Genomic DNA, 13,838 nt, shown 5'->3' on the forward strand with positions numbered 1-13,838 from the left:
TGACTGACATCACAGATCCGGGAGATAATTTTGTTATTTCTATGTCAGGGAATTGGTTTCTTTCAACAGCACAGACCGGCACAAATCGAGCACAAATGAATGACACCAGTTTGGAGCGATTTGGACAACATGGGGTAGAGAATGACGTTACTGCTCCCGAAAACCCTTTTCCTATATCTAAGGAAAGGAAATAGTTGCAATGTTTGTTTACAGCACAAACCGAGCACAAACGACCAGCACCAGTTTGGATCAATTTGAGCGAGATGGGGTGGAGAGTCACGTCACAACGCCCAAAAAAGAAAGCTTAATATCTCAAACACCAAACCAGCACAAATGTTTATTTTTGCGGCACAAATCAGCACAAACGAAAGTTAAGTTATATGGGGTGCCAACTTCAAGGAGGTTGCCAACCATGATTTTCAAGACAAGTATTTTTGTCTTGTTTTCCAGGAAAATATCTAAACTTTCTTAAAATGTGATTTATTTACTTGACAAGCAAACTGGCATAAACATGGTCTTTATAGATAGAAAATATTAAAATACTGTTAGCTGAAGTTAAGTAGAATTATAAATGGAATATAAATATAAAATAATGGAAACTTTCTCATGAGAACTTCACTACATTACTAGTAATAGACTACTGACACCATTATTGACCTTTCCTGGGAAGGAAATGTAGAGACCGGACCTCTTGGAACTTTAATTGAATACCCCTGGTTTATATCTAATAAAGTTCATATTTATTGCACCAATAGATTAAATATTTTGTGCATGATAAACAAATCCATGTTTAAATAAAGCAGGTTCATAGAATGACAAACTTTTAGTAGCGCGTGTAGGCGGTTGTACACAAGATGTAGTATTCGGAGGCACCTCTTCTAGTCATGCTCGTTCATGAGTATTTTGCAGAACAATTTGTGGAACACATTGCAATAGTAAAAAAATATATATATATTTTCACGTATGTCATTGACCAAGTTAAATTGTTTTATGGAAAAATAATGGGTATAAAAACACAACATTACACACTCAAAGGATTTCCCATTTATTTATCATCAAAGGTGTTTCATGTCTTCTCCAGTTTATTATTTAAGATCTGTATATGAAAAGGTTAAGTAGTGTTTGACAAAGAAGCGCTTGGTGCAGATGTAACCTGACACCAACACTTGCTCATACTGCAAAGCTTAATAATCAGGTCCTATCTGATCATATTCACATTTTTTTTTGTCTCGCCCGTTTTCACTTAAGACATATTTGACTGTGTTTACAGACATTTTATAGAGTTTGCATTCCCGCGCTGGTAAAAAAAAAAAAAAAAAATGCATCGTTTTATCTGCTTACTATAAACCGCCCTGTAAATATTAACTTTAATTTATTGCTGCTTGTTATTTTTAGATAGATAAATAGATTTAATAATAAAATAAATACCACCACCTGATGTTAGACTTCCAACTTGGAAATTCCTTCAAAATATTGTATTCCATACTTGCCAAGATGCAGAAGCCTGTCATCACACAAACTTTCCAAAACCAGAAAGATGCACAAACTTGGTACTATACCTTGATTTTAATTTAAAAATATCACTCTGTGAAGCAAAGGTTCTGCATTACATGATAACATAAACTTGTTTAACAATCATTTGCAAAGACACGTTTTCTAATCATGCAACATTGTACTCTTATGTAATAACGCAAATGCGAGCATTGCAGCAACATTTATAATATGGTTGCTCTGATATGTCTCTAATAACAGTCTAACACCTGCTAGGCTAACAGTATGGTTCCAATTTTTTCTTATAATATTACGACCATCATGAAATGAAATTCCATTATGATCAAACATCAAAGATATCAAGCAGAAATATCCCACATCCATGTAACACAACATGATGACTAAACTTTCATTATGATAACAGTTACATCATGGCAACCAAAAAATACAATTCCTGCATTCATCTCCAAAACATCACATTTATGTTAGTTTGCCCCTCACACTCATTTTCATCCAGTCAAAAAACAAATATGGGGCTACTGTGAATAATGTGTGCTTGGCCCCCGATTATTACTATATTTTTGTCATTAAAATTCTATCCACACTCAAGACATGCACAAGCTTTCTCTTCAATGTGAATTCTTATGTGACTTTCAAGACTTCCCTTTCCAGAGAAACTTTTTCCACAATGAAGGCACGTGAAAGGCATCTCTCCTGTGTGAATTCTCATGTGCTTTTCAAGAGTTCCTTTTACTGAGAAACATTTTCCACACTGCAGGCAAGAGAAAGGCATCTCTCCTGTGTGAATTCTCATGTGATTATTAAGGGCATTTTTGTCTATTACACTCTTTCCACACTGAAGACATTTGTATGGAGTCTCTCCAGTGTGAATTCTCATGTGCTCCTTATAACTTTTGTGGTGTGTGAAACACTTGCCACACTGTTGGCATATGTAAGGCTTCTCTCCCTTGTGAATTCTTATGTGGATATTAAGACTTGCTTTATATCTGAAACTCTTTCCACACTGATGACATTTGTAAGGAGTCTCTCCAGTGTGAGTTCTTACATGATTATTAAGACTTGCTTTATGTCTGAAACTCTTTCCACACTGGCAGCATGTGAAAGGCATCTCTCCTGTGTGAATTCTCATGTGATTATTAAGGGCATTTTTGTCTGATAAACTCTTTCCACACTGAAGGCATTTGTATGGAGTCTCTCCAGTGTGAATTCTCATGTGCCTTTCATAGGATCCTTTTACTGAGAAGCTCTTTTCACACTGAAGGCAGATGAAAGAATGTTCAGTTTTTGTTCGTTTTAGAGAATGCTTCTTTTCAGTCTGTAAGTAACTATGGGATTTATTTCCGTTTACGAATTTAGCAGGTTCCTGAAACGGATGTTTCTCATCCACTTCATTCAGTGCTTCACTTTCCTCTTTCAGCTTCATCAGATCTAAAATAAAGACAAAAGTACAAAATCAATACAAGAAAAGAAAGTAGATAAGTGAATCAAACAATAGCAGAAAACAACAGAGGTCAAGAATTGGTTTATACATTATCTCTTTTATGCTCAAGGTTAACTGTGCGTTCACACCAGAAGCGGCGAGAGCGTCAAAATTCGCTCTGGCTGCCCTGCCTTCAATGCTCGAGGACGCTCTGACGTAGTTGAAATAGGTGGCAAAGTTTGCTCAGAATGCTTTGTTTTGTGAACTATATTTAAAGGGGCCGCAATTTAAACATCCAGACATGTTGACCATTTACTTTTTGCCGATCTATCACAAGTAGCGTATATCCTCATGAACTAAAATGTGAAAATAAGAAATCGATCGATGGCAGAAAATAATTAAAATTATAGTAGTTTGTTATCAAAATAAAACACATTTGTAATAATAACTGTGGTCTTGGTTGTTTTATATCCCTGTAAGCAAACAGGGACAGATCATATATTACTGGGAAACCCGCCACGGCAATAATTAGTTTCTCCTCCATTTTATCTTCCGAACTAATATTTGGTGGGAACCAAATGTTCTCTAGACTTCGCTAGAGCAGAGCACTTTTATATTCCAATAGGTTGCCGCCGAACCGCGTCACAGCTCATTACCATAATGTTGACTGCACTTGAACTTTCATCTGACGCCTACACCGCCCCAAGACTTGCCGCGCCGCTTCTCGCCGCCGAGAGACGCTGGCTGTCATTGAAAATGAATGACTTCCGGACGATTTGACGTTCTCGCCGCCTCTGGTGTGAATGCTCGGTAACGCTGTCATTGTCACGTTCATTGGTTTATCTTGGAACAGGGAACAAAGTTCCAAATGCCCCTCTGATCGAAAATTATTTGAGCTCTAGTTGGTTAACCATGAAAAATGTCTCATCACCTAGAAACCACTATTGTTCCAACTCTAGCATCATTTCTGAATCCTGGTTCTGGAATACCCAGCACTGCACAATTAGGATGTAGAGTTCATCCAGGTGTTCATTTAGGGAGACTTCAAACTGTACAGTGTTGGGGGTACGTTAAGACCAGGATTGGGAAACACTGGCCTATAGGAATGTACAATACAGGTCAAGCTGATCACTGCTTGGCCTAATAAAAGAAATACAAATTATCATTAATGACTTGAAATTTTTATTTTAGGCAGATGCTATTTGGTTCAAATAATGGTAGATGATATTTGCACACTGATAAATACTAACGAAGTACCGGGGCATCACTGGCAGTGTGCTGGGATGGGGCATGGTCGTGTATCTGTCTGCGGGAAAGAAAGAGCAGTGTGGCTCGTAACCTGGGCTGTCATTATAGGCAAACCCTGTTTCTTGTTATAGTGATGGTGGAGGGAGACCTAAAAAGGGCACGAATGCATCCGAGTGGCAGAGAGAGAGAGACACTAGAGTCATATCAGAGATTGAACCCTCAAAGACTCGTTGGTGTGTATATGTTTTGCAACTAAAAGCCCTTTTCTGTTGGAGTCCTATTGTTCACGCTGAAGGAGTAATAAACACTCACGTAGACAATTGCTGCCTCCTGACCTCCATTGCGCAGAAATTACAAACATTGTTACACAGTATTTATTGTGTTTATTTGTAGTCCCACAGAAACCTTACTCCTAAACCTAACCTTAACTTTAGTCTCTAGACTTTTACTCGAAGAGGAATACAAATCTGATCATGACTGATGCTGATCCACAGGAAAAAGCGGTCACTCCTCACGGCCCGGACCAGGAGGGGAGCATGTATGACTGACGGACCCCGCCATTTACCCAAACCATACCCTTCTCTGAACTATCCAACCTTCACGGAGACAAAATCAATATGAGGAAATTAACCTTACAGCTGTTGCGCATTACTGCCTGCTAAATCTCCACCGGTGCCCTCAGTTGTCCAGCTACGGTGTCATCAGCCAGGAGCAACCTATCACAGATGTTTCACCCAATTAATCCCAGAACATCTCCTGGTGGTGGGACAGTGGTCAGGGATGTCTTCCTGCCACCCCCGCAGCTGGACACTTTCGAGTGCCTCTCGTTCTTGCTTTCCCATCAAGACATTGTTGGGCCTCATGCATTCAGATGTAAGACAAAGGCAGGCCTACAAAGTTGTAAATCCTTACTGAGGCCCAAACACATTCATAAAACCTTACTGATAACAAACGCACAAAAATCAAATAAAGGAGTCCAAAACAGACAACAAATCCCATGAAGCCATGCTCACTTTACACCTATGTGTGAAATTCCAAAGGATCGAACACTTAACTCCTATTGGATGAGGCACACAACAGAACGCCCCCCCAACCCTGACGTCATCAGGAGTAGAAAAACCTCTGAGATCCTTGGCCTGGAACATTGCGTGCCATGTGTAGATGCAGTGATTGCTGCTCTCAGGTGTAGACTCATTGTGCAAGGAAGTAACGTATGACTTGAAACTGTGGCCATACAATCTCCATCTTGCTGGACAAGTCGAGATTTCTCTGTGTTCCACCGCACACTAACGGATCCGAAGGAGACTGCTGAGCAATCTGCGTTTTCACCCGTTTGCCCGCAGAAGTGAAGAAAGAAGATTTCTCTTCCCGCTTCAACAGAGTAAGCATCGCTGATTTCTGAATAAGTAACCATACCGCCCACCAACAGAGCAAGGAAACGGACTACCGTCATCACCCGAGCTCTGAGGAACAGAGTCGGAGTCAAACGGTGGATGAACACACATTCTACACACGTCCTCAGGTGATTCAAGTTAGAGGTTAGATTAGAGGCAGAGATAGATTATTGTAGTGTGTTATTCTTGTGTATCAAGGATATTTCTTTTACAGTATATGGACCGCTGAGTCCGCCCATTTCTGCTAATAATACTCAAGGTATTACTGTCATGTATTGTTATCACGAATGAGATATGCTTGTTGTTGTCCAACCACATTAGACTGTTGTGTATTTCCGCCATCGCGGGTGAGACCGGCACACTGCGTTTATCCATTAAAGAAACAAAGACCACGGGAATGTTTACAAGCCATTCACCGCGTCTTGGAGTAATAAACTAACAGCTGCTTTCTCTCCCACGATCGTGAAACCGGATTCGGTGCTGCCACTTTGCTCTCTCTCTCTCTCTCTCTCTCTCTCTCTCTCTCTCTCTCTCTCGTACTAACCACACACGCGCGACCCCTCACAAACATACCCGCAGACATATTTGGCTAGTAGATAACAAGTTTCCCCACATCCACACATTCATAAATACACATACATTCCTCTCATGTGTTATAGGCTTATTTTGTTACCATATCTAATCATGTCACTGTTTAGTTTGTAGCTGTAAGTCGGAAGTTTATTGACTGCATTATATTGATTATTAATTGATATTACTGCATCAATAACCTTTGTTATATTTCAAAGAGAAGTGTTTTGGTTTGTTTTGCATACACCTGTGTCAAGGACTGACAGGGGATGTCAGTGCTCAGATTCAAGCCTTCGTTGTTTTCCTTTTGAACGTCTATGTTCTCTGGACACTGACTTTCTTAAGAGAACACTATATTGAGACTGTCTGGTTATTAATCCCTGATTCCAGTGTGGTGCCCTGACGACATTAATCCTTATTAATATTCTGTTGATTTTGATCATTATCTTTGATGATTGTTGATTTAAAGGATTAAACAGCTAACACTGATTCTCATCAATGTTCAATTGATTTTAATAATTAATAATTATCTTTGATAATTATTCATTATTGCTAATAACCAAACACGATCCTGAACATAGCGCACAACAACATTCCTCCTTTCCAGTCAAGACATACCATACAACCAGGGTACAATCCACCCCCACCCACGAGCAGAACTACCCTACATCCAAGGCCTCTTCTCTGTTAAAAAAAACAATCAATATCTGCCTTCCACCAGTCCAGTGCCTATCCATAAATCAGTCCTCCAACAAATCAAGTAGGAGAGCGACATGAGGCGAGACTGCATCACCTGCCCCTCCAAAGCCTAGATTGGCCTGGTTTTGCTCCACACTCAATGCCTCTCAAGAAACCCCTGAATAAGGACCAAGTGGGTCAGCAGAAATAAATCCTCCCCACCCCTTTTCCTCTTCAACATACATCTCACTAGGGGTGTAACGGTTCACATTTCTCATGGTTAAGTTTGTATCACAATTTTAGGGTCACTGTTTTGGTACAGTTTGGTATTTGCAATGTAAAGAAAAAAATATTACTGCCAAATCCAAAGTAACTTCAACAGGTTTTCCCTGAATGAAAATAGAATAGAATATAATCCTTTATTTTGGTCACAAATTATACACACAGTTTTTAGCATATATACAGTGAAATTTATTAGTTTTCACATATCCCAGCTAAGCTGGGGTCGGAGTGCAGGGTCAGCCATGATACGGCACCCCTGGAGCAGATAGGGTTAAGGGCCTTGCTCAAGGGCCCAACAGTGGCATCTTGGTGGTGCTGGGGCTTGAACCCCCGACCTTCTGGTCAGTAACCCTGAGCCTCAACCACTGAGCCACCACTGCCTTTAATCATTGTTTTACAGTAACCCTAGTTTAACTATGGTATCTGTAGTAAAAACATTGTAACCACAAAATCCACATGGTTATTGTCATGTTTACAATATATAGTATAATCACAGTTACTATATGAAAACTACAGTATTAATTGTATCAAAACAATGATTTCTGCAAAGAAAACTATGCCGACAGCAGTCATGGTTACAACAATACTATTGTTATAATGTTTTTGGTCCGTTTAGATGTTTTTGGACCATGTTGCGTTCATATATCAATCGAACCGTACCAGAGTTCATTTGGAAGTGGACCGAGATCCACTTTTCTGTTGGTCTCGGTTTGCTTGTTTAGTGCAAACCAAGGTTCGTGTGACAGCGTTCAAACTTGTTCAAATGAACCGTACTAACAGAGCAATCACTCCAGAGTTCGTTTTAATCAAACCAAAACTGCCAAGTGTGAACACACCCTTACAAATCTAATCAGGTGCATTTGCGGAGGTTGTTTCTATTTGAAGCTTTATTTTCTTCACTAATCAGCTTGTGCTCCAGATGCCAATCATGCACCCCAAATCGTGGGTGGCGAACGGTTTAGTTCGTTTTTTTTTTACAGAGAACCAGTAAACCCCTAGATCTCACCACATATCACAATTGTTCCCTATTCCAACATCTTCACACCCTACTTTGTTAAATATTCAGTTTATTTATTATTAGAAGTAGTATTAAATGAAATATTAAGACTGGAGACAGAAAACAGAATAGGCAGGAGAGAGGGGCATAAAGCGGGGACCAAACTTGGGCCGCACAAACAGAAAATAATAATTTGCATGTATCAACAGCAGTAATGTAGCATTCTGTCAAAATTTACTGTAGTTCCACCAGACTATTAGGGTGCAAAAAAGGGTTAAAAAATGTGGTCGACTGATAGGATTATTAAGGTGGGAAAACGAGTCGATAGCAGATTAATATAAATAAATTGAACATTTGAATGTGAGCACATTCATATATGAGCATTTGAATATTGAATGTGAGCAAAGCACTTTCAATGACTCACATTCTTATGCTAAAACAGACACAGCACAATGAATAAAACCCTTTCATGCTCCTCAGAAGTGACTAAATATAAGTCAAGAAAGTGCACCAACCTCTTTGTTCCTCAGTATCTTCATTCTTCAGTCTGAATGGTTCTGAAATACTGACATCTTCATTCTCCTCTTTAAACTCCTCTTTAACAAACTCCATCTTCAGTAGCACGTCAAGCAGATTAATTCTAAAGGCCAGAGAGGGGGTGGAAAGTTGTGAAGATTTGGTGACAAAATAAAATATAAAAAAATATTTGATAAGCTTCTGTGAATAAAATTGACTATTTAATGTTTGTGAATGTGAAACAGTTCTTCATATAGGTTAAGTGAAGATAATAATTCAAATTTATTGACTAAGTAAAATCCTGTAATATGATCACATTCTTCTGTAGATATGAAGTAAAATATTTAAATTCTAATGGGAAAATCAACACATACCAAATTTTTTTACTTTTAAACCATTAAATAACCATTATGAATTAAATAGTGATTCCCGCTGGTGCGTATAGTGCAAATTCAAGACCATGCCATGACCAGCACAATCTCCAGACCTGAACCCCACTAAAAACCTCTGGAATGTGACCAAGAGGAAGATGGATGCCACAAGCATCAAACAAAGCCGAGCTGCTTGAATTTTTGCACCAGGAGTGACATAAAGTCGCCCAACAGCAATGTGAAAGACTGTTAACGATCATGCCAAGACGCATTCAAGCTGTGATTGAAAATCAGGGTTATTCCACCAAATATTGATTTCTGAACTCTTCTCAAGTTAAAACATTATTATTGTGTTGTCTAAAAATGAATATGAACTTGTTTTCTTTGCATTATTCGAGGTCTGAAAACACGGCATCTTTTGTGTTATTTTGACCAGTTGTAAATTTCTGCAAATAAATGCTCTAAATTATAATAATTTTATTTAGAATAAAGAAAAATGTTCATTTCACTCAAACACATATCTATACATAGTAAATCCAGAGAAGCAGATCATTTTGCAGTGGTCAGATAGTCCACTATATGTATTTGGGATTAGTCCACCTCATGTATATGTTGAGCTTTTAAAATTGAGTGAATTAAAAAACAAATGCCCCAGAGTTGAAGAGTAAGCAATATAAAGCACAAAATATGAAATTAAAAAACATTCAATACAACACATTCACAGAATAACAAATGCAAGTATGTAATATGTTAATGTTGATGAAACAAACAGAATATCGTTTTACTTTTATTAGCCGCAAGTTATCACCAATAATACCGGCGGGATAATATTATACATTTTCCAAGTTAACAGTCAAAAACATAAAAAATTCAATGTGGTTTTATTTTTAAAATATTGATAAATAAAAGAGAAAACGCCCACCGATTTCATTACGTGCAGCATTTTCTTAATTTGTTTGTTCTGAAATCTCAGTGGAGCCTCCTGAAACAGACAGAATAATAATCATTTAAAAATAATCCTCTACATCTACACAAAAGTCTCCCAACAGCACAACAAGCAGCAGACTGAGTTTTAGCGCAGCTCTTATGACGTCACAACTGCCTCAGAGATTCTTGTTGTTGTTCAATGTCTGTTCACTCACTGGGAGATTTACCGCCACCTGCTGTATCATCCTGCACAAATGATGCGCTGAAACCATGAGACCAGTGTTGCCAGATTGGGCGGTTTCCCGCACAATTGGGCGGTTTTGCATTTGATTGTGCGGGTAAAAATTGGTTTGGGCGGGTGGACAAAATTTGGCCGGGTTTGGGATCAGTTTGGCGGTTTTCAAAAAAATGATAGGCTAATTATTTAACACAACTAACACAACACAAGTGTGCATGTACTCCATCCAATCAGTCATTGTAATGTAACTAAACACACCCACTGAATACTCGGCTGTGTTGGTGATGTTGACAGTTGACGGGCGGCTTGACGCCAACGTTACAAGTCACAACTCAAGAGCCAATCGAATGATAGCAGAAGCTGCGTCAGGACTCAGTCAGCACTGATGTGACATCCTCACATTTTCACCCCTCACATTGACTCAGCAGCACTCAGCGGGAAATACAAATTAAAAAGATGTCGAAGTGGGCAAAATATAAAAAAACTTACCGAAAGGAGTGGGAGAGTGATTCGGACCTAAAGCCATGGATAACGCAGTCTAAATCGGATGATAGCAAAGCTCACTGCAAATTCTGCAACACCGACATAAGGGCTCACTTTAAGGATTTGAAGGACTATGCCGAAACCAAGAAGCACAAGATGCGGTGCCTGCCCACATTTAAGGCTTTCACAGTGAGTAAAGCTAGTTTAAGTAACTCGGCGGCCATCTGTGATGACCAGAAGCGCCGTGAACTGCGGATAGCAACATACGTTGCTTGCCACACGTCAGTTAATGCCGTGGACGACTTATCGGACATACTGGATGAGATCGGAGCATTCCAGATGCACAGAACCAAATGTACGGCTGTCATTAAGTCAGTTCTTGCGCCATATTTTAGACAACAACTTCGACAGGACATTGGTGACTCGCCTTACTCTCTTTACTTGGACGAAACAACCGACATTACTGTAAACAAGTTACTTTGCATATGTGTAAAATATCGTTCTAAGACACTCAATCGGTTTGTGAGCACTTACCTGGGACTTGTCGAACTTGTGGATGCTGATGCTAATGGGATTGTGGATGCTATCATCTGCTTTCTGCAAGCTAATGCACTGGATGTAGCAAACACGGTTGGCATAGCAACAGATGGAGCAAGCGTAATGGTGGGGAGACATTTAAAGAAAACTGTTCTGCATTTAAAGGTAAGATATCTCGCTCTCTCTTTCACACACACATACACCCGTTTATCAGGAGTAAAATGTAGTAGTACTACTACTAATAATAATTTAAATATATAATATAATTTAAATACATAGCCTATATAATTTATTAAATATAACAAAATAAACATTGGGTATTTAAATTATCGCAAAACATTTTAAATCTACACTGTGAAAGTGCATTGTGTGTGTGGTCGCATTTTAGTCATATTTGCTAATTCTCCTTAATTATTTCCCTGTTTTGATCCGTTTAACCTGGGAAATTTATTCATTTTATATTTTATTTTGTTTTAAGGAGATCTAAATGGTGCTTATCAACCTTGAATGACATGGCAATACAATTATATCACATTATTTTGGCAGTAAAATTTTGGGCGGTTTTTTCTTGGAGTGGGCGGGTTTTGGTGAGCTTTTGGGCTGGAAATCACCATCCCAATCTGGCAACACTGCATGAGACTCTGCTGTCTACTACATAACAACAACACATGCTCCACAGTCTCTCAAACACCACAACAATCACACATCCCATTTCAATCCTTACCCTTAATTTCCCAAGATGAATTCAAACCTGTGTTCTAAGCATTGCAGCTCCTTTACAGACTTGGGCCAGTTCAGAACCGCTTGGAACTTTGTGCTGTCCATTGCTACCACTTGTGCACTCCGAATATATTCCCAAAAACAAGATGGTGGTACGATGAATTTGCATATCTCAGCCTTTGCATTCAGTTGATTATAAATTAGTCGCTGTAAGACTAGACCGAGTGTGAGACTTAAGGGACAGAACAAAAACAGTTGTAATTAGTCCGCTGTGCAATGAAAGACCACCCCGAGCATGAAAAAAATATATATCTGAGGTAGCTTTGCATTTTATTCAAGATTATTTTATCTACGCATTGTATCCACTGATCAGTGATCTTTTTACATTGTGTTTGAACTCACTTCATTTTTTGTGAGCATATGCTGTTTTTATATTCTTTTCAAAAAACACGTTTACAACTTACATACATTGTGCTTTTTTCTCAGGTCTTTTACTCAATATATACTACCGTTCAAAAGTTTTGAAACACTTTCTTAAAGTGATCTTAAAAACGTTTTGATCTGAAGGCGTATGATAAAATGTTTGAAATTAGTTTTAGAGACAAAAATATAATTGTGCCACCATATTAATTAATTTAATTACAAAACTAAAATTTGATAATAAAAAAAAACATGTTTGAAATGGATGACTTGGACCGAATAATTAAGAAAAGCAGCCAATAAGTATGGGAACTCCTTCAATACTTAAAAATGTAAAAAGCATCCCAAGGTGAAACCTCATGAAGTTGGTTGAGAAAATGTCAAGAGTACATGTCTGCAAATTCTAGGCAAAGGGTGAAGACTTCCACCATTCACAGTTATACTTTTGAGTATAATGCATTATAACACAAGCAAAGTCCACTTTTAACAGCAGAAGCCATTAAAGTTACTCAAATTACATTTACATTTATGCATTTGGCAGACGCTTTTATCCAAAGCGACTTACAGTGCACTTATTACAGTGACAGTCCCCCCGGAGCAACCTGGAGTTAAGTGTCTTGCTCAAGGATACAATGGTGGTGGCTGTGGGGATCGAACCTTCTAATTAACATTTATGTGCTTTAGTCCACTACGCCACCATCACCACTCCAATAAGTGCCGTCATGCACAAGCAGCATAGTGTAAATAGTCTAAATGATTTATGACATGGTCATATTATTAGTGGTCTTTGCCTGCTTTAAGATACAAAAGCAATATCTCCTTATAAACAGCCATTACATAAACTTGTATCATCTCATACAATACAAGTCAAACTTATACAACTGAAGTTATTTATAAAACAAGTCCAATTATAGAATCAGTTTGATTTTTATTCTTAGGTGAATTTAAACTACATGTGTGATCAACATACATATTTTTTTCTCAAGAGAGAGTTTCTGATAGATTTCAGCTTTGTAGCTTTATAAGTGTTTTTAGTAATATCTCAATTTAGACTGAATGTGTTAATTTGTGCATGTGTAATGTATATACCACTTAAAATGATCTTATGGATGTTTATAAGACATTGCTTTTGTCACGTTACTTAAAGCATACCTATTATATATCTTAAATCACAAAATCTAACCTTTGATTGAAGTAAAACAATTAAAATAGAGGAAATATCTAATTATTAAATACATATTTTACTCCAAAAAGCATTGGCCATAATTATTGGCACCCTTTTATTCAATCCTTTTTGCAACCACCCTTTGCCAAGATAACAGTTCTGAGTCTTCTACTATAATGCCAAATGATGAGGTTGGAGAACACCTGGCAAGGGATCTGAGACCATTCGTCTATACAGAATCTCTCCAGATCCTTCAAATTCAAAGGTCCATGTTGGTGGTCTCTCTTCTTCAGTTCACCCCACAGGTTTTCTATGGGGTTCAGGTCAGGAGACTGGGATGGTCATGGAAGAACCTTGATT

General features: G+C 38.3%; 3 protein-coding genes across 4 annotated transcripts in view; all 3 read right to left on the reverse strand.

Moving 5' to 3' along the window:
* LOC127645727 (zinc finger protein 420-like) overlaps window positions 1-13,838 on the reverse strand; it is a 451,613-nt gene that overhangs the window by 331,443 nt on the left and 106,332 nt on the right. The window lies entirely within an intron of this gene.
* LOC127644814 (gastrula zinc finger protein xLCGF3.1-like) overlaps window positions 1-13,838 on the reverse strand; it is a 126,455-nt gene that overhangs the window by 20,000 nt on the left and 92,617 nt on the right. The gene's annotated exons all lie outside the window — the stretch shown is intronic.
* On the reverse strand, window positions 1,566-10,050 carry LOC127644817 (gastrula zinc finger protein XlCGF7.1-like). The gene is made up of 3 exons (XM_052128213.1): window positions 9,911-10,050; window positions 8,617-8,741; window positions 1,566-2,940 (listed from the first exon to the last, which is right to left on the reverse strand). Exons 2-3 carry the CDS (start codon window positions 8,711-8,713, stop codon window positions 2,087-2,089), a joined length of 951 nt encoding a protein of 316 aa, XP_051984173.1. The 5' UTR covers window positions 8,714-8,741; window positions 9,911-10,050; the 3' UTR covers window positions 1,566-2,086.

Source organism: Xyrauchen texanus, chromosome 6 (genome assembly GCF_025860055.1).
Source record: "Xyrauchen texanus isolate HMW12.3.18 chromosome 6, RBS_HiC_50CHRs, whole genome shotgun sequence".
NCBI lineage: Eukaryota > Metazoa > Chordata > Actinopteri > Cypriniformes > Catostomidae > Xyrauchen > Xyrauchen texanus.